The sequence below is a fragment of the Trachypithecus francoisi genome, unplaced genomic scaffold (genome assembly GCF_009764315.1).
Source record: "Trachypithecus francoisi isolate TF-2019V2 unplaced genomic scaffold, Tfra_2.0 Lachesis_group18, whole genome shotgun sequence".
NCBI classification, from domain to species: Eukaryota; Metazoa; Chordata; class Mammalia; order Primates; family Cercopithecidae; genus Trachypithecus; species Trachypithecus francoisi.
Window position 1 is genome coordinate 16,066,448 of NW_022681463.1, and position 21,293 is coordinate 16,087,740.

General features: G+C 46.6%; 1 protein-coding gene across 1 annotated transcript in view; it reads right to left on the bottom strand.

The window, feature by feature from the left end:
• UBAC2 (UBA domain containing 2) overlaps positions 1-12,733 on the bottom strand; it is a 184,710-nt gene extending 171,977 nt beyond the window's left edge. Inside the window, exon 1 of the mRNA XM_033177364.1 lies at positions 12,533-12,733. Within this exon, the coding sequence (XP_033033255.1) occupies positions 12,533-12,704 (172 nt within the window). The 5' untranslated portion in view covers positions 12,705-12,733. The remainder of the gene's footprint in view (positions 1-12,532) is intronic.
• Positions 12,734-21,293: the final 8,560 nt, after the last annotated feature.

The window sequence follows — 21,293 nt, forward strand, 5'->3', positions numbered from 1 at the left end:
CATTCAAACTCATGTTTTTTCATATCTGAGATGCTGGAAGAACATCAAATGTATATCTGAATGCCATTTCTGTATAAAACCAAATGTATAGGTGTATGGATGTGTGTATACACATGTATCAGGAAAAAAAAGAATGCATAGATAAGCACATACACAGAAAAAGTCTAAAAGAATGAGCACTAGACTACCAACAAGGGTGATGTGGGTGTGGGAGTCATTATGTGGGACTAGTCCTTTCTACACTACATACAATATTTGTATAATTTTTGAACTTTTTCAACATGTTTCAGTTTTGTAATAAGGCAAAACAAAGATAATGGTAAAAGTTGGCTTGAAGATTACTTAATGACATGGAGTGAATTCATTCAAGAAGAGTAAATGAAAAAAGCAGAATATGAAACTGTAGCTAGGCTGACCTTTCCTTTAAAAATGTGTATTTACATGCACACATAAAGGAGAAAAAAAATTATACAACAACAATACAGAAATAATTATCAAATCTGGGCAGTACAATGAAATGGAAATTTATGTTTGTTCCCTATATTTTATTTCCCCCAATAAATCTTAGAAACAGAGTTAATAAAGTCAAATAGATTTCTCTGTTGCAGGGCTGCAAAGGGTCTTTGAAGTGTCAATCTGCATTGTCAATGTCAAAAAACAATATGGCCAACAACATACCCAACCTAACTTGGCTATAGAACCCTTTCCAAAGATTAGTGTCATGCTCTTCCCATTGTATCATGTCCAGTGACTGGACTAAATTCTGGGAAATGACTGAAAACAATGGCAGTGTAACTTAGAAAGCCTTTGGGAAAAATCTGGGGGGAAAATCATGATTTAAATAAGGATTACTTTATAATTCTCATTTACACTCACAATTTAAATGAGGGTTAAAACTTCAGGAGCTCCTCATAGTATCGTTTCACAAAGCACACTTCAAAAATGCTAACTTACCGATGAGATATACTTTAGCAAGTTTCACTTATTAAAATGCTATAAAAATGCCAATTTTAAAATTTCTTGATGTAAGATAGGTTCCACCTACATTACTAAAACTGATATTGAGACAGACTGAGAATGGAAAAAGTTGGAAAAGGAAGATGACTTGATAAGGGAAGAGAAAAACAGAGGATATACAAATAAAAACAAGCTGTAGAGCACTAACTGCTACAAAAGATCCTAATTAGGACATAAAACATGTCTACCGAAGGTAAACTGGATCTTGGTTCTGATGTGGGGAGAGGGAGACTGGTGCACTGGCAGCCAGGAGAAGGAGCCCGGTAGAGCCCAGGAAAGCAGCTGCCATGGTCCCAAGGGGAGGAGGGAAAAGCACATTGCCAGGACACAATGATGCAGTTTCCAATGACTGAGACTCAAGCTCTAAACTAACCTGAGCTACTATTTACATCACTCGCCTAAGACAATCCCAGTGGTTGGGAGACACACGGAGATAAACTTCTTTAAGGCTGAGAAGCAGTAGTGAGCAACACAGAATAGGGAGCCAGACCATCTGGGTTCAAATCCTAGTTCTGCTCCTCAGTAGGAAAGTTACTTAAATGTCTGTGCCTCAGTTTCCTCAGCTGCAAATTGGGGAGGATAACTGTCTACCTCGCAGGGCTGTTCTGAGAATTAAGTGAGTCAATATATGTAAGCTGCTTAGAACAGTGCCTAGCACATAGCATTTTATCAGTAAAACCAAAAATAACTCACACTTATTAGTCACTGATTGAAAAGGTATAAGAACTATATATAGACATTTAGCACCCTTGTTTAAATAATGATTCTTTTTCCCAGGTGTTTGTCCTAAGGCTTAACAAGTCATATTGCCATTGCCATTTTCTACTAAAGGGACTAAATTTTCACTGTATGATACAGTAGAAAGTACCGGCTTTGGAAGCAAGCAAATTGGAGTCAAATCTCAGCTCTTCCACATACTACTAGCTATGTGGTCTTGGACAAATTATTTTCTGAGCCTGAAAAGCCTCATTTGTGGAGGGGAAAAATAACAATACCTATCCTCATAGGGCTACTGTGAAAATGAACTGTAATAACTTAAGAAAAGCAATCTTTTCTCCCTTAAATTGCTGGTGGAGTTGAAATTGGTACTACCCTTTGGGATTGGAATTTGGCCGTATGTACTTATGTACTAAAAGTTATATGAGAATACACTTTATTTAACTTACTTTCACTTCTACGAGTATCTGAAAGTTAAGATGCTCTCGGTATTACTAAAATAAAATACAATAAAATAAAATAAAATAAAGAGGGGAGAAACAACCCAATTCTGCAAGCACAGCATCCTAGGGGAACGCTTATGACAAAGGGAAAAAGCGGGGCCCGGCATGGTGGCTCACACCTGTAATCCCAGCACTTTGGGAGGCCGAGGTGGGTGGATGACCTGAGGTCAAGAGTTCAAGACCAGCCTGGTCAACAAGGTGAAACCCTGTCTCTACTAAAAATACAAAAATAGGTCAGGCGTGGTAGCTCACGCCTGTAATCCCAGCACTTTAGGAGGCCAAGGCGGGCGGATCACCTGAGGTCGGGAGTTCGAGACCAATGGAGAAACCCCATCTCTACTAAAAACACAAAATCAGCCGGGCGTGATGGCACATGCCTGTAATCCCAGATACTTGGGAGCCTGAGGCAGGAGAATCGCTAGAACCCGGGAGGCAGAGATTGCAGCAAGCCGAGATCGCACCACTGTGGTCCAGCCTGGGCAACAGGAGTGAAACTCCGTCTCAAAGAAAAAGAAAAAAGCGGAGCGCATACATGGTCATTATGATTACATTTTAAAAGATTCTGTTAGGCGGAATAAAAGCAAGAAAATAGTATTGAGATAAATTTATTTTTACCTATTTATTTAGATACTAGTTTTTGTACTGGAAAAACAGCAGAAACACCAAAATATCAATAAATGCCATTTTATTTATTCCTAGTGCTTTCCTGCATTGCACTGAACTCCTTTCCTGCATCGCAGAATTGTCTCTGATGAACATGTACTCATTTTATAACAAACTCAGTTATTTTAAAACAAGAACATAAGTGTACAGAAAAAGAAAAGATGAAGAAATTAAATTAAATGCTAAGACTGGATTTCTCTATTTTCCAAACTTCCTATAGTGTGGTTAATGTTACTTTTACGACGAAAAGAAACATTTTTTAAAGCATCCTCTCTTTTTTTTTTTTTTTTGAGACGGAGTCTCGCTCTGTCGCCCAGGCTGGAGTGCAGTGGCTGACTGCAAGCTCCGCCTCCCGGGTTCCCGCCATTCTCCTGCCCCAGCCTCCTGAGTAGCTGGGACTACAGGCGCCTGCCACCTCGCCCAGCTAATTTTTTGTATTTTTTAGTAGAGACAGGGTTTCACCATGTTAGCCAGGATGGCCTCGATCTCCTGACCTCGTGATCCGCCCGTCTCAGCCTCCCAAAGTGCTGGGATTACAGGCTTGAGCCACCACGCCCGGCCAAGCATCCTCTCTTAAGCTTGTCCCTCCATAGTTAATGCCTAGTTTTCCTTTTTAGCTAAATTTTGTTTGTTTGAGACAGAGTCTCGCACCCAGGCTGAAGGGCAATGGAATGGTGCGATCTCGGCTTACCGCAACCTCCACCTCCCGGGTTCAAGCAATTCTCCCTGCCTAAGCCTCCCGAGCAGCTGGGATTACAGGAGCCAACCACCATGCCCAGCTAATTTTGTATTTTTAGTAGAGATGGGGTTTCAACATGTTGGCCAGGCTGGTCTCGAACTCCTGGCCTCAGGTGATCCACACGCCTTAGCCTCCCAAAGTGCTGGGATTAGAGGTGTGAGCCACTGTGCCTGGCTGCTAAAATTTATGAAGAGTATATTCCTCAGAAGTTTCAATAACACAGTTCCCAAAAACGCAAGACAGGTGGGGAAGAGTGTGTCCCCAAGAGTAAATGAGCTGTTCAGGTTTGGGCAACCCAGGCCTGGTTACAGCAGAAAAGTATAAACGCTAAAGCCTGCCTTAAAGAAGAGAGTCAAACAGTTCCTGGCCCACAAAACACAAAAGCAACCAAAACAAGATGATAAAACAGGAGTGTCCGCTAAGGTACCAAAAGAGAAGGGCTGCGGCCACCAAAGAGAGGCTCCATAGCAGAATGCAGAACTTTCCAAGAGTGACTGCAAGGCAGTCCCCTGAGTCCCACAGTCCTCTCAGCCAGGTCAGGGCTACAGACAGTGGAATGTGAGGGTTCCCTCCCATGAAGACGGGACAGGAGGAGGTGGCTTTGTGAAGTGAACCCTTGAGTGCCTGTGAGTTCAGCCACACTTTCATACCAAGCTGAGGTCGTCGTTCGATGGCCTATTTCATGCACTAAATCTGTGACCGGCAAGGATACAGTGGATCTCCAATCCGGGAAATCTAGAGAGCCGGGGAAGCTGTGCTGAGCACTGGGACCCACGTGCACAACCAGGGCAAGGAACACGCAGTACCAGCCGGCTGTGCACGAGAGTCAGCAGAGGGTCTTCTTGGGTTCAAACAACAGTGTCCCCACGCAGGCCAAAAGAACTCCAGCAGGAGGAAACTATAGGGGGATCTAAGTTCCTAGGCGCTGAGGAGTCACCAAAATAAACTGGCCAAAATAAATCGACCAAAATAAAGATGCAAATCCTCAGGTTAAGGAGGCAGCAGGGATAGAAGTCAGGAGTCTCTGAAGAGCCCCCTGAAGCACCTGCAGGACACAGGGTCGGCTTTAACCACGTGCAAGGCTCAGGGAGCCCGAGAAAAACAATCTGAGCGCCTCACCACTCCTTCCTCCTCCTATTCCACGCAGTCCAGAGCCTAGTGAAGTCAGACACAAGAAATCTGAGGGACAGAGAGGAGCCGAACGCACCAGAAGCCTGTCACACTGCTTTTTCTGACAGAGATGGTTGCCAACTACAAGTTTTAACTGGGAAAAAAGGGGGGGAAAGTCTTATCTTTGAATGAAGACTAAAGTGTTGATTAACATATTGAACTGGACACTTTTAATTTTTAAGGAGAGCCTACATTTCAAGACTTCTATCACCTAAGATCATCACCACTTAAATGCACATGTGGCCTTTTACTTCCTATTGAATCCTGAGAACCTAGGAGACCGGCTGGCCCACAGGAGTGCTCAGTAAGTATCTGCTGAATCAGTGAATGAAAGCATAAAGGGTAAGTCACAAGGCCTGCTAGCTTTTCATAAAAGCAAACAGCTCCCCAACTGAGTGTATTTTAAAGAGACAGTGAAGGCCAGGCACGGTGACTCACGCCTGTAATTCCAACACTTTGGGAGGCAGAGGCAGGCAGATCACCTGAGGTCAGGAGTTCGAGGCCAGCCTGACCAGCACAGTGAAACCCCATCTCTACTGAAAATACAAAATTAGCCAGGTGTATTGGTGCATGCCTGTAATCCCAGCTACTTGGGGGGCTGAGGCATGAGAATCGCTCAAACCCAGGAGGCGGAGGCTGCAGTGAGCCAAAATCACGCCATTGCACTCCAGCCTAGGCAACAAGAGCGAAACTCCATCTCAAAAAAAAAAGAGACAGTGAGAGGCAAAAATAAAGATTTATTTGGATCAACTCCCACACTGAATGCATACGTAAGAAACAATGTCAGTAGGAACATGGTTTGCTCCTTCGTGAGAATGCAAAAAAAAGGAGTCAACGTTGGTATCCAATTCAGCAGTATGCGGGGGACAGGGTATCAGATTCCGAAGGCAGGATCCTAAGCTGGAATGAAGGTGGAGAGTACAGGCCTCGAATGACCCTACCAGTCCTGAGGGCTCACCCAGCTCTACAGTGAGACAAATGTCCACGCCACAGGCTGATACCAGTGGACCTTAGGCTCATCAAACTTCTCTAACTGCATCTGGCCCAAGGCTCCCTACCAAATGTTTTGGATCAAGTAAGAGTTTCACTCAGAGCAGCTCAGTGGTACAGTGGAACAGAAGCAAGCCACAATAAGCCCAGAACAGGGCCCTGCCATTGAAGAGTAGCAGACTAATGGCACAAGGCTAAAAAGTGAAGGGAAGTGAGAAGGGGGAAAAAATAAGGGAAGATCACCTTTTAAGAGCTGGAAAGAAGGTGGTCAGTAGTTGGGAAGGCACACGCTAGAGTTGTTGGATGGGTTGTACTTTTGTATTTTTAAGAATAGACTCAGAAGAAAGATCCAGTTAATACTACTTACACCTGAGTAGTTACTATGGCAAAATTCTAGGAGCTCCACACACATGAACTTTTCTGATCCTCCTACCCATCAAGAAAGCATCTGAAGTACGGGCAGTCTCACTTCCAGGCCTGTGTGCTACGTCTCTGTACTATGCCCTCTCACCAAATAAGGATGCATCCCCCCAGGTCAACGCAGCAGCAGGTAGAGGCTCCCAACTCAGGGAGGGGGTGCCACTAAGGCACCCGCTGGAGAAAGCATCCGCTGTAACCACATGCCAGCCTCATTCCTGCAGGAGAGAGAATGAAGGTAAAGAAGCAGGAGTGGTGCTAGAAAAGACAGGAAAGAGTTCAGAATCGGTGGCGGGTGGGCCTCAGGAGGAGGCTGCTTCATTCTTCTGGATTGGAGGAAAGGAACAAAGCTGAGTGTGGACAGAAACAAGTCAGGGAGAGGAAGCAGGAAGTAGAAGGAGCACCCAGGTGATGGCCCCAATTTTTTGGATGGGTGAAGAGTGAGATGGGGGGTGAAGAGATGGGGAGAGACTGAGAACAGCCTTGAGCCAAGGACAAAATGGAGGTAGCATAAGGAGATGACTGAATCCCAGAAACTTAGCTGAGAATTGAATACCAGAAACTTAGCTGAGAAACGGTGTCAAGGGCCCAGACTTGACCCCATAAATCATTACGAAGTTAGGGTTTTACTCGATGAGCACCGCAGAACAGACGTGCCAGGTCTCTGAGAGTCTGGATGAGACCATAGCTCCGGTAATGAACTACAGGTTCCAGACAGGATATGAAGAAAGAGATGCCACAAATGGGCTGATACGCTGGAGACAAGGAGGGATCAGAGGCTGGCAAGCAGAGAAACAGTGGTGAGCAGAGCCAGGGAAGCAGCTGTGGGATGAGCGCTTCCGTGGAAGAGGGCACATCCATCCACTGGACTAGGGGAGGAGATGCAGCTTATCCTACAGAAGCCCCCAGCTCTGCCTACTTTCTGCCTCCCCTTTCTCTATCCATCCCTTACATACTGGAATGGCCTGAAGATCTGTCCTCAGCTTCCAACTGCCCCCCCACCTCTGGAGTCCTCACTCACACCCACAACCTAACTCTCACCTACTCATGTCCAATCCAATCCAACTCTGGATTTCTTTCCCCAAGTGTCCCGAGTACCTCTGACTGGACTCTGCAAACCCCTCAACACTGCACAGGTCCAAAGCTAACCTCATCTTCCCCCGAAAGGAGCTCCTGCTTCTCTACATTCCCTCTCTAGTGACTGGGAACTTTATCTATCCACCCAGCTGCCCAAGAGGTAAAGCAGAGTCAACTTCAACTCCTCCCTCTCCCCAGATCCAATCCGCTTTATTGACACAACCTACTATCTTCTCTCATCAGCCCATCAGACTCCGTCTCTCTGCCCTGCCTATGGTTTCCCTCCTGCCTCCATCTCAATCTGTTTGTCCACTAAAATGTCCTGGGGTGGGGGGACAAGGAGGCTTTAAAAATACACATTTCTTAAAACAAAAAATAACAGGTTTCTGACACTCATGCTAACTCTTCTGAATCTGACCCTCTGGGGAGGAGAACCAGGAAGGTGTGCATTCAGAAAACACCGTGATTGATTTTTGTTTGCAGCTGGTACAGGAGCAGCATTTGAGAACCACTGCTCCATGACCAAAAGTAACCCCTCCTCTTCCCTCCCACAGCAATGAGAAGCACACCTGCCCTGGGCTCCAGATCCTCACCTCCTCACAACTCAGGTCTATCACTCATTCCTGTCTGTATCTTCAATCACACCCTTCCCACTGGGTTTTTCCCAACACCTTTCAAACACGCTAAGCCTCCTCTTCACTTAAAGAAACTCCCCCAGCCTGGCACAGTGGCTCACGTCTATAGTCCCAACACTTTGGGAGGCCGAGGCAGGCGGATCACAAGATCAGATCAAGACTAACCTGGCCAACATGATGAAACCCTGTCTCTACTAAAAATCCAAAACTTAGCCAGGTGTGGTATCGCACACCTGTAGTCCCTGCTACTTGGGAGGCTGAGGCAGAAGAATCGCTTGAACCCAGGAGGCGGAGGTTGCAGTGAGCCGAGATCGCACCACTGCACTCCAGCCTGGTGACAGAGCAAGACTCTGTCGCAAAAAAAAAAAAAAAAAACTCCCCCTTAAACCTGCGGCCACCTCTAACCACAACTCACTCTCTTGATTCTCAGAACTGAGATCTTGAAAGCACTTTCCAAGCTCACTGTCTCCCATTTATATCCCACTCATTTCTCAGCTAATTATAATCTGAATTCTTTCCCCAACTATTCTGGAAAGGTTCTGGGGGACCTCTTTCTGTCCCACAGGTCGCACTTCAGGCCTGTTTTGAAAATCTCTGCAACGTGTAATGCTATCAGCCACTCTCCCCTGAAATTCTCTCCTCCCACGTGTCCCCCTACTTCCTTGGCCATTCCTCAGTTTTCTTCCCTGGCACTTACTCTTCTCCCTCTTTAAAGTTTAAAATGTTCACAAGTTCTGGCCGGGCGTGGTGGCTCAGGCCTGTAATCCCAGCACTTTGGGAGGCCGAGGCAGGCGGATCACGAGGTCAGGAGATCGAGACCATCCTGGCTAACAGGATGAAACCCCGTCTCTACTAAAAATACAAAAAATTAGCCGGGCCTGGTGGCAGGCACCTGTAGTCCCAGCTACTCGGAGGCTGAGGCGGGAGAATGGCGTGAACCCGGGAGGCGGAGCTTGCAGTGAGCCGAGATCGCGCCACTGCACTCCAGCCTGGGTGGCAGAGTGAGACTCCGTCTCAAAAAAAAATAAAAAAATAAAATGTTCACAAGTTCTGTCCCTAGTTCTTGTCTCACCTTCCACTGTCCTCTGAAAGACTTCACCACACACCTCTTAGGAACTGCTCACTCCAGCCATAACCACCCCTAATTCGTTCCCTCCTGCCTCTTTGCCAAGCCCTGTCCAGTCTCTGTCCCTCCCAGAGGCCTTCTCCACACTGTGATGCCTGCCAAACTCTCAAAAGTCAGCCCAAATATTGCTACATTGGGAAGTCTTCCTTAACTATGCCTCCCCACAACCAGCCCACCCCCTGCAACAAACCCACAGCACCGAGCACAGACGTTCTTTTTAAAAAAGTTTTGCCCCAATAGACACTGAACTCCTTGAGAGTGGGAACTCTATCTGGAAAATATTAGGCATGCAATTAATGTTGGCTGAGTCCATCATTACACAGTGAACACACTGTGAGGTAAACAGGAGCTTATTAATAAATGCAGTAAATGATACACGTATTACTTAACGTAGAGCTGAGTGACAGCATTGGTCTATAAGTAAGGAATCTAAAATAAGTCATGATCACTAATCCTACGCACTTTTACCTGGTCATAATTACGTGACTGGGCAGACAGCAATATAGTTTCAAGCACTTGAAACAGCCACAGTAGGGTGTTTTCAACTGTATTGCTGTCCCCTTTCTTCAAAATGAAGAGTTTTCAACAAACTTTCATATGGCTGGCTCCTTCACACCATCTGGGCCTCAGCTCAGTGTCACCTTCCCAGCTACCCTCCGTGACCATGCGTGCTGACGTGGTCCTCCACCATAACTTCGGTGTTTACAGTTACCCTTTCATTGTCTTCATGTCACTTACCACTATGTGAATCATACTGACTTGTTAGCCTGTTTGATGCTGGTCTCCTTTTTCCTGCTTATTACTTTATCCTCTGTATATCAACAATGTGTGGCTGATATAGGTATTCAACAGACACTTGTTGAAAGGCTGAGAGAGAAAGGCAAGTTGAACACTAAAACACTATTATCTACTAACCACAAAACGTTGGAAACATGCAGGTGGTAGGAAATGTCAAGGATTTCTCCCTGGAAAGGGACTGTTATTCACCACCCATGGGGGTGGGGGTAGGCACACGTATCATCCTTCTTTCAGATTCTTACTCAGGATCAGAATTTTGATTTGCTAAAGGGTCCTTCAACTTATCTAAAGGAAATCATGGGCAGTGGCTCACGGCTGTAATCCCAGCACTTTGGGAGGTCGAGGAAGGAGGATCACTTGAGGTCAGGAGTTCAAGACCAGCCTGGTCAACGTGGCGAAACCCCATCTCTATTAAAAATACAAAAATAGTCAGGTGTGATGGTGGGCGCCTGTAATCCCAGCTACTTGGGAGGCTGAGGGGGAAGAATCGCTTGAACCCGGGAGGCGGAGGTTGCAGTGAGCCGAGATCTGCCACTGCACTCCAGCCTGGGTGACAGGGTGAGACTCCATCTCAATAAATAAATAAATAAAACAAAGAAAATCACTTCCCCCTCAGCGGGTAGCTTCTCCAGAGAAAAATGTTAAAGCTGACACACAGCATTTTCTAATGACCAGTCCTGGAAAACTGTGCCTAAGCTCCGTCAGCACCATAAGCACTGAGACCAGGACCTGCTCATTGCTGCATTCCCAGCACCTAGCCCAGTTCATCGCCCAGAGGAGATGCCCAAAATGTTTGTAAAACCAGCATGTAAGACACAGCCTTCTGAGGAACGGCCATCCCAACAACTCTTACACTGCAGAAGCACTTAATTTTAGAAACAGGCCAAGACAGCTGCAGAGGGGCTCTGGGCCTAGGTCTCTCCCTGGGCAACAGTTTGGTTCCTAGAATTCAACACTCACCACCATGTGCCATAGATAATGAAACATTATCATCCCTACAGTCGCCCTGTATCAAATTTGAATACACTTGGCCAATATAATCTCATGGCTAATACAGTACAGCAACCAATAACAGATTTCTCTTGCCCTTTAAATTTTTTCTATGTACTTTGGCCAGCAAGAATAGATCAAAATGCTAAAGAACAACAGAAATTGAAGAATTCTACCATTAATTTCATAACCACCAGTACCTGGCTCACTGTATGATCCCAGGAAAACCACACCGCCTTCTTGAGCTGTCAGCTTCAGCTACAGTCATAACGCTCTTTATCTACAGGGTAGTTTGGGGAAGATTAGTTTTGTTTTGTTTTTTGAGACGGAGTTTCACTCTTGTTGCCCAGGTTGGAGTGCAATGGCACAATCTTGGCCCACTACAACCTCCACATCCCGGGTTCAAGCAATTCTCCTGTCTCAGCCTCCCGAGTAGCTGGGATTACAGGCATGCACCACCACACCCGGCTAATGTTGTATTTTTAGCAGAGACAGGGTTTCTCCATGTTAGTCAGGCTGGTCTCGAACTCCTGACCTCAGGTGATCCGCCTGCCTCGGCCTCTCAAAGTGCTGGAATTACAGGCATGAGCCACCAAGCCAGGCCAGGGAAGATTAGTTGGTAGTTGTAATATACTCTGGGACCAACGCATGAAAGATGCCATAAATCAAATTAATTATAAAACAAAGGGAATCATAAATATTGAAACCACTTCAAAACCGGAGAAATTGAGAAGTGAGGAAGATTTCAAATCATGCCTGTGGCTCTGATACTAACTGACTGTCAGACTATAAGACAAGACACGTATTCTCAGAAGATTCATGACATTCCCAACAGATCTTTAATATTTGGAAATGTCAGATGTTTCTCTCCTCCAGCAGCATTAACTTCACATGGAGTAAGAACAGTGACAAGCGACTGCAAAATTAGAGCAGTTCTCCATTGCTGTACCCGTGCCTAACTGTTAACACGCAGTCTACCGTACGGAAAGTCAATTCCACACACTCAGTGTCAGCGAGAAAAGCCGTTCAACTGGCTGTAAAAATACTTCTCCGTCCCCTACCTGCTGACCACCGCTAATACGCCAAGAAAACAGCAACATCCAGCAGCACAGCTGCGCTCCCTCGTCACAACTTCCTAACTTCCCTCTACTTGAAAGCACTCTCATCAGTGTTTGTCTGTCTAAAAACTCTTCTTGAAGGCTGGAGAAGAAACACATCCAAGTGAAACTGAGAGGTCAGCTTCTAAAGCAGAGGCTGAACTTTGCAAGTGGGGGCGGGGGGAGTCACTTCGGTCCCCCAGGAGCCTAAATGAATGGGGCAAGGTGAGGGGACGGCCCCTTCCTTCAGCGCGGCACACGCGCCGCAAAGGGCCTGGGGTCGGCCCACGAGCACACCAGGGCACCTGCCCACTTGCAGCGGCCCCAACAGACTCCTGGGCATCGCACCTGGGGATACCAGGTGGGGTCCGGGCGGGCAGCGGGGCTTTGTTCCCATTAACCCCTCCAGGCCTAAATGGAGACGGTTTCCGCTGACCCCCAAGACCAGGAACTAGCAGGGTTCGGACGCCGGTCTGGAGGGTCGGCCCCACCACCTCCGGCAAACCCGAGGGTCCCCGCTGCCCCAGCCTCCTCAAAGAGGTGCCCAGGGTGGCGTGTAGGGGGCAGCCAGAATGGCGGAGGCCAGTACTCACAGAACCCACTGGAGCCGGTGCTGGTGAACATGGTCCCGCCGGGCTCGGAGCCCCCGAGGGGGCCGGGGGAGGGGAAGCTGAGGTGGGAAGCCCCGGCGACCGCGCAGGCGCACTCCCGGCAGAGCGACGAATCCGGCTCCGCGAGGCCACTCGCCGCGGATGAAAGGCGCATGCGCAGCCAGGGGCGTGTGCCCCCGGGGTCAGCGCCCTCCTTCCTGCCCGGGAAGGGAAGTGCGTCCGTAGGGGAGGGCCCATCTCTCCAGGTTGAAACGATGGCGGTCAGAGCCGCCTGAGGCAAAAACGGATGGCACTGGGGCAGCGGAGGCGTAGCTCCCGGGAGCCTCACACTTGTGCTTAGTGCCGCCTCACCTCTGGTGGATCCGCGATGGCCGCGGATTCCTCTGGATTGCCGGCGCTGGGCAGGAACGCCATCTCTAGTCTCTCCCGAGACTGGACGCCCGGCGCCTTCCCCGCGCGTTGTGTCTTTCCGGGCGGTCCCTCGAAGCTGACCACCCCGCGGGCTGTTGACTGCAGTGGGATCTGGTCGCTCAGATGCGGATGGAGGGGTACGGGAGCCGGAGAGGTGGAACAGGTCCCTCCGGGTGCGGAGAGCTGGGCCGTCCAGCCCACTCTTTGTTCTCTCGTGGGTCCCGCGCGGAATCCCCACCACCGGAGCCGAGTGTCGTGGTCCCAGGAGTCAGCACCCTGCCCTCCCTGCCGTGGTGGCGGGTGTCTGGGGGTCCCCGGCGCGGCGAGCCCGGCGGAGCGACCCAGCACTTGTGCCCCGGCGAGCTTCCGTACTCAGACCATTTAAATTTTTTCCCCTAGAAGAATGAGGTTACTCTGCCAAAGTCACGGTTTTTAAATGAGTGTGAGCCTGAAAGCATATTATGCAGTCGTTTTAAAAAGTTTTTTTTTTTTAAGTTGATCTCGTAAAAGTAGAGTAAAAGAGTGGTTATTCTTGTGCAGAGGAGAGTTAGTGGGGAGGGAGGATGGGGAGAGGCTGGTCAACGGGCGCAGTTACAGTTAGGAGGAATACGTTTTGGTGTTCTCTTGCACATCTGGATGACTATACTCAACAATAATGTTAACTTCAAAATAGTTAGAAGAGAGGATTTTGAATGTTCTCACCACAAAGAAATGACAAGTGTTTTGCTAATGGATGTGCTAATTACGCTGAGTAGATGGTTGCACAATGTGTATATGTATGGAAACATCATACTGTACCCCAGAAATACATACAATTATGTAAGAATATATTATGGGGAAATTGACCCCATTTAGACTACCCAGCTAAATGAAAGGGATGGACTATGGAGTACTTTTTTAAAAAAGCTTTTTCAGTGTTCACAAGTGCCAGCCAGTGTGCTAAATCTGAGATTCGTAGATCAAGAGTCCCTACCCTCAAAGAGAGGTTCCAGTGGGCCAAAATGTTAACATTGATTATGTTTAGAAGGCAAAAGTATGACTTTTATTTGCTTCTTTAGGCTTTATTCGGAAAGTTCATTTTCACAGTCTTTTTTTTTGTTCGTTTGTTTTGAGACGGAGTCTCACTCTCCCCAGCTGGAGTGCAGTGGCGCGATCTCGGCTCACGGAGACCCTCTGCCTCCCCGGTTCAAGCGATTCTCCTGTCTTAGCCTCCCAAGTAGCTGGGACTACAGGTGCCTGACACCACGCTTGGCTATTTTTCGTATTTTTAGTAGAGATGAGGTTTCACCATGTTGGTTAGGCTGTTCTCGATCTCCTGACCTCTTGATCCGCCCGCCTCGGCCTCCCAAAGTGTTGGGATTACAGGTGTGAGCCCAGCCCATTTTCACAGTCTTGAAGTACATTTTACATTTACCTTTAGGTTCGTTCGAGTTATTTTTCAGGAAAACGACAGTCAAAACGTCCTTTATGTTTGCAGAAGCTGTTGATTGGCTACACCCTGACCCATTAAGGGGATGCAAAGTCCAAAACTACTTTCAGAGTAATGCTAAGACAATAGTTTTATTTTCTGCTCTCTCAAGTATACAGTGGAGTTTTCCACCGTACAGTTGGACCACTGTACAGAGCTACATAACTGGACTTTCCAGTTGACTGATGCATAATGTTATGAAATCTTATGTCGGTAAAAGATCAATTTGAACCATAAAATACACCGATAAACTTTAGTGTAACAGTCCAAATTGTTCATTCGTATGGTTTCAGATTCCTCATTGCAATTAACCTTTAAGAAACTACCACTGGCTAAGTTATGGTGTAGTATCAAAAAATAATGTATCGTGTGAAAGGGTATTAAAATGCTTCCTTTTCCAACCACAGGGTGTATCTAGGTGAGGCCAGGTTTTCCTCATATGCTTCAACCAAAGCAGTGTATCGCAACAAACTGAAAGCAGAAGCAGCTATGAGGACCCAGCTGTTTTCTATTGAACAAGACATTTGCCTGCCAGACACAGTGGCTTAGGCCTGTAATTCCAGCACTTTGGGAGGCTGAGGCAGACGGTTCGCTTGAGGTCAAGAGTTTCAGACCAGCCTGGCCAACATGGCGAAACCCTTTCTCTACAAAAAGTACAAAAAATAGCTGGGTGTGGTGGTGCACACCTGAAGTTCCAGCTTCTCGGGAAGCTGAAGCATGAGAATAGCTTGAACCCAGAGGTGGAGGTTGCAGTGAGCCAAGGTTGTGCCACTGCACTCCAACCTGGGGGACAGAGAGAGACCCCCATCCTAAAATAAATAAATACATACATACATGCATACATTTGCCAAAATGTTAAACTGTGCTATTCTTCCAATAACTTTTTGCTTGGGGAAGTAATTTTGCATAAAAAAAGTTAGATATGTTAATATGTAATGGGTATGTTACTGTTATTTTTTTAATGAACTTCATTTTTTTTTACATTTCTCAGTTTCAATTCTTACTATGGTAAATACTCATAGGTATAAACCCACATAAACTAAAGATCTGTAGTTCTTAATAATTTCTAAGAGTAAAGGGATTCCAAGACAAAAAGTTTGAGAACTGAAATTGAAAAGTGCTCTAAAGCTTAAAAAAACGTAAACCCTTCACTTACGTTCAATTCTATAAATATTCTTTGCAACTAAATGCAAGATACTATGGCATCCAGACTCTGCTCGTATCTGCAGTGATCCATACCTTGATTGTACATCTACTCTGCATCCCGAGGACCTGAACAGGCTAACTGGTGGCTGCAGATTTGTCTTCTAAGGAGCAAGTGTGGTCTGTGGACAGGCAGCTTCAGCCTCACGTGGGATTTTGTTTGCACTAATCAGTGCCAAGCCCTACCCTAGACCTGTTAAAGCAGAACTGGTATTTAACAAGACACCCCAGGAAATTTGTGCATACCTTAAAGTCTGAGATGCACTAATGTAGTGATTCTCGGGGGACAATTTTGACCTCCAGGGGACAATATCTGGAGACATTTTTGGGTGTCACAACATGGTGGGGGAGGATGCTAGTTGCATCTAATGGGCTGAGGTCAGGGGTACTGCCAAACATCCAGCAATACGGGGCCAGCCTCCCCCAACTCCTGCCCACAGTAAAGAGTTACCCCGCCCAGATAGTAGTGCAGAGGTGGAGGAAACCCTACAGCCGTGTGACTCATCTGACCTTTACTGTGAATTCCTGGAACTCCTGGTGCATACCATTTCTGTTACCCTGGCTGATATTTCCACCTTTTCTCTTTAGATTTTATTACAAGAACTCATTCTGTTGATCCCTAGGAATCACCTATTGCCTTGCTATGTTTTGTTCAACCTGTTTTTGAATATGCTTTCTACATTGGGGAAATAGGATTACGTTTGTAAACCTTAGATAAAGCTACGTACACTATAAGGAAATCACCGGACATGTGGATAAGCTTTGCAGAGGTGAAGGGCTGTCTCCACCAGAGAGACCCAGGAGTCAGGGTAAGCCTGACTCATCATGAGATCAGGTATCCCAATCCACAGCGGACTTCCACAGCTCACCTTCCTAGGTAACCGCTCTGCCTTCCCAGGTAAAGTACGAATAATGTCAGAACTTACAGCATATTTTGAGATCAAATTTATAGAATTTGGTGATTTCATTTTTATTGTTACTCAACCTTTTATTTACAACCAAATTAATAAGGCTACTTACACGTAACAATGTGTGGACATACACATTAAAATAATCATTTGCTGCCTAGCACTCCTACCTAGGTACTCTAAGAACATCATTGAGTGGATAAGTTACCCACTCCCTCTGCCGGGTAAAATACTTTGCACCATATCAACTGAAATGATACCTCTTCCAAACTGTAATGGCAGAAGTAGGTGTCCCCTCTTTTGTGCTGGCATCACGCTTGATGCACACCTAACTTATCATACTTAGGCCAGTGTCTCTGTTGTTGGGTTTCTGTCTTCTACTGTGAATGGGTGAGCCCATAAAAAACAGGGAATGTGTCTTACAAAATGTTGTATCCTGCTCATTTTGATGTGAAGCTATTGTCTTCCTTCAATAAAAACAGCATTTCTGAGGTCTTAGCATCAGGAAAATCTCCAAGTGGGTAAGGTTAAAGAAAAAATTATTCATGACACTTGTTCAATGTGGTGCAATAGTCTGTTCTTACACTGCTATAAATACCCAAGACTGGGTTATTTATTATTTATTTTATTTTACCTTTTTTTTTTTTTTTTTTTTTTGAGATGGAGTCTCGCTCTTTCGCCCAGGCTGGAGCGCAGTGGCACAAACTCGGCTCACTGCAAGCTCCACCTCTCAGGTTCACGCCATTCTCCTGCCTCAGCCTCCCGAGTAGCTGGGACTACAGGCACCCGCCATCACACTTGGCTAATATTTTTTTGCATTTTTTTAGTAGAGACGGGGTTTCACTGTGTTACCCAGGATGGTCTCGATCTCCTGACCTCGTGATCCACCCACCTTGGCCTCCGAAAGTGCTGGGATTACAGGCATGAGCCACCACACCCAGCCTATTTTTTTATTTTTTTGAGATGGAGTCTCATTCTTGTTGCCCAGGCTGGAGTGCACTGGCACGATCTCGGCTCACTGCAACCTCTGCCTCCCGGGTTCAAGTGTTTCTCCTGCCTCAGCCTCCCCAGTAACTGGGATTACAGGTGCCCCTCACCACATCCAGCTAATTTTGTATTTTTAGTAGAGACAGGGTTTCACTATGTTGACCAGGCTAGTCTCGAACTCCTGACCTCAGGTGATCCACCCGCCTCGGCCCCCCACAGTGCTGGGATTACAGATGTGAGCCACCACACCCAGCCAAGACTGGGTAATTTATAAAGGAAAGAGTTTTAATTAACTCACAGTTCCACATGGCTGGGGAGGCCTGAGGAAACTTGCAATCATGGCAGAAGGGGAAGCAAACACGTCCTTCACAAGGTGGCAGGAGAGAGAAGTGCCGAGTGAAGGGGGAAAAGCCCCTTGTAAAACTATCAGATCTGGTGAGTACTCAGTATCATGGGAGCAACATGGTTGCTGTTGTCCCATTTCCAGTCACCTCCCACCAGGTCTCTCCCTAGACACCTGGGGATTACAATTCAAGATGAGATTTGGGTGAGGACACAGCCAAACCATATTAGATGGTAAAGCAGACTTCCATTTCAGGGGGCCGTGATGATAGGTAGTGGGGCGCTGCAGGGCCTTGCAGTGGGGAGAAATTGAACTCAACACCAACTCTGCCAAGGACATGTGGGGATTTATAATCAAGGAGCAGGGAGGAAAGCAGCGCATGGAAAATTGCTAAGAGGAAGTCCCAAGGATAAGGGGGTTTCTGTCTAAACAGACCTGATAGGATTCTCGCTGAAAGCAGACCAGGGTGACCAGATATCAAGGGTGATCAACCAAGAGTAGGGGCTTTTCACTAGACCCACTTAGCAGGATTCTTGCTCACAATGGGCTCTGCAAGGACAGAGAGAAAAGCCCAAGGTTGGGCCTAGTGAGAACTCAGAGAATCCTGACTGGAGTTTTGATCAAAGGAGAGAGTCTTTTTCAGGCAGGAGGGAAGATGGTTGGCCAAACATCCTGAACAACCACCTTCCCCTTGCTTTCACCTGCCTTTAGTACAGTGCTCCTTCTGAATAGCTGAGATACACTGAAATTCTTCCTACAAATTACTGAGTAGTAGAGAAGGTGAAAAACAACAACAAAAAAGAATCACAAACTTCCAAAGTATCGAGCTGCATACAAATGGTATCTACTGTCCCCACAGCATAGAGGTGATATCCGGTTCCACTTTGTGGCTGAGAAGTCCCTCTCCAAATCTCCAGAGATTCTCTGCAGCAGCCTTCTGGGGAAATTGGTAGATAATCACTAGGGTTGGTGGTCAATCCTTGGATAAAATAGGCTTCAAATGTACTTTGCACTGCTTCAGATCCACTTTCAACATATAATATGAAACTAATACTTATTAGAAAATGGGGCTGGGCACAGTGGCTCACACCTGTAATCCCAGAATTTTGGAGGCTGAGGTAGGAGGATCCCTTGAGGCCAGGAGTTTGAGACCAGCCTGGGAAACATAGGGAGGCCTCACCTCTACAAACAAAAAATTTTAAGAACTAGCCAGGCGTGGTTGTGTGCATCTGTAGTCTCAGCTACTTGGGTGGCTGAGGCAGGAGGATTGTTTGAGCCCAGGAATTCAAAGCGGCAGTGAGCCATAATCGCACCGCTGCACTCCAACCTGGGCATAGAGTGAGACCCCTTCTCTAAGAAAAAGATAAAAGAAAGAAAGTGGGTCTGGAATCTTTGAAAAGGGTAGTTAAATCTTTTCAATGATCCAATAGTATTCACAATGGATGTTTACTCAACAGGGAGCAGTTTGGAAACTCACAGGGCATTTTTGGTTGTCGACAATGAATTGGGAGATATTACATGAGGTCCAACAGTGGCAGACACAATGCTGCACAAAAACCAGATTGTTCTCGATTCTAACCACCTTTTGACTATCTTACCACATGCTTATTATGTGGGTGAAAAGCCTGTTGGTATTCTTTCAGGTCTGGAGCCTATCCCATTTTACATGTTGCTCTGGTCTGAATGCTTGTGTCCCCCAGAATGCATATGTTGAAATGTAACCCACTGAACAGTGGTGCTGGTAGGTGGGTCATCTGGAAGGTGATTAGGTCATCAGAGCAGAGCTCTCATGAACAGGATCAGTGCCCTTATAAAAGAAGCCTGAGGGCACTTGTTTTGTGCTCCCACCATGTGAAGGCACAGCTGGAAACAAAGAGCCAGCCCTCATCAGACACCGAATCTGCTGGTGCCTTGATCTTGAACTTCCCAGCCTCCAGAACTGTGGGATATATACATATATACATTTAGACAGAGTCTCACTTCGTCACCTAGGCTGGAGTGCAGGGGCATGATCATGGTTCACTGCAGCCCGACCTGCTGGGCTCAAGGAATCCTCCTGCCTCAGCCTCCCAAGTAGCTGGGACTACAGGGTGCATGCTCCCACACGCAGCTAATTATCTGATTTGTTGTAGAGACAGGGTCTCACTATGTTGCCCACACTGGTCTCGAACTCTTGGGCTCAGTGATCCTCCTGCTAAGGCCCCCCAGAGTGCTGGGATTACAGGCTGGGACTACAGGCATGAGCCACCATGCCCAGCCTTGCCTTCCTTTAAAATGGGAGCTGTGTTATTTATTATAGTATTTCCAGCTGCATATTTGGGTGAAAAGGATTTCAGTGAAGTGGAACAATTACTGCAAAAGTAACGAAATGTAACGGAACATTTGACATACTTTTTAAAAGAATTAGAACTTCATTAAAGTTCATCACTCAAATTCTTAAAAATATTTCATATTATTGCCATCTGTTTCAATTTGGGTCTCTCCAAAAGCAGACTCTGAGACAAAAGTTTCAGATACAAGTAGGAGATTCTCCTGTGGGTTATAAGCCCCTGGGCACTTGCAGCCTGCTCTATGCCTGGGCCAAGCACACCCCTGTATCCAGAGAAAGCCCTCAGGCAGAGGCACCTGAGACATGAGAATTGCCACTGAAGCACTAGGTACTTCCAGGGTGGGCAAAGGGAATGCCGTTGGGACACCAGTAGCATCTCCTACAAGTGAAAAGAAGGCAGTTAGCCTCAATTTCCTAATCTCCCTATTCTCCTGCCTCTGGTCCCAGGCAGGATATTTTTGTTACCATGTAAACATCAGAGTGTACTTACACAAACCTGGAGGCTGTAACCTACCACACCCCTAGGCTACATGATTTAACCCATTGCTCCCAGGCCATAAACCTATACAACATGGGCCTGTACTGAATGCTGTAGGCAATTGTAACACGATGGTAAGTATGTGTGTATCTAAACACAGAAAAGGTGCAGTAAAAATATGATATAAAAAGATTAAAAACGGTCCACCTGCAGAGGGCAAGTGTCTTGCTATGTTTTGTTGAATCTTCTTGAATCTGCTTTCTACGTTGGGGAAATAGCCCATTGACATCCATCACCATGGATGGAGCTTGCAGGACTGGAAGTTGCTCTGGGTGAGTCGGCCAGTGAATGGTGAGTGAATGTGAAGGCTTAGGATGTTACTGTGCACAAGTGGAGACTTTACAAACACTGGACACTTAGTCTGGCTGCCCTCCCCCTCCGCCACGCTCTGTGGTTTGCTGACACTCCTGTCACTGGGTGTGTGGCCGGTTGCACCTTTCCCGGTTGTGGGTGCACCCTCAGCTTTTTTTTTTTTTTTTTTTGAGACGGAGTCTCGCTGTCGCCCAGGCAGGAGTGCAGTGGCCGGATCTCAGCTCACTGCAAGCTCCGCCCCCCG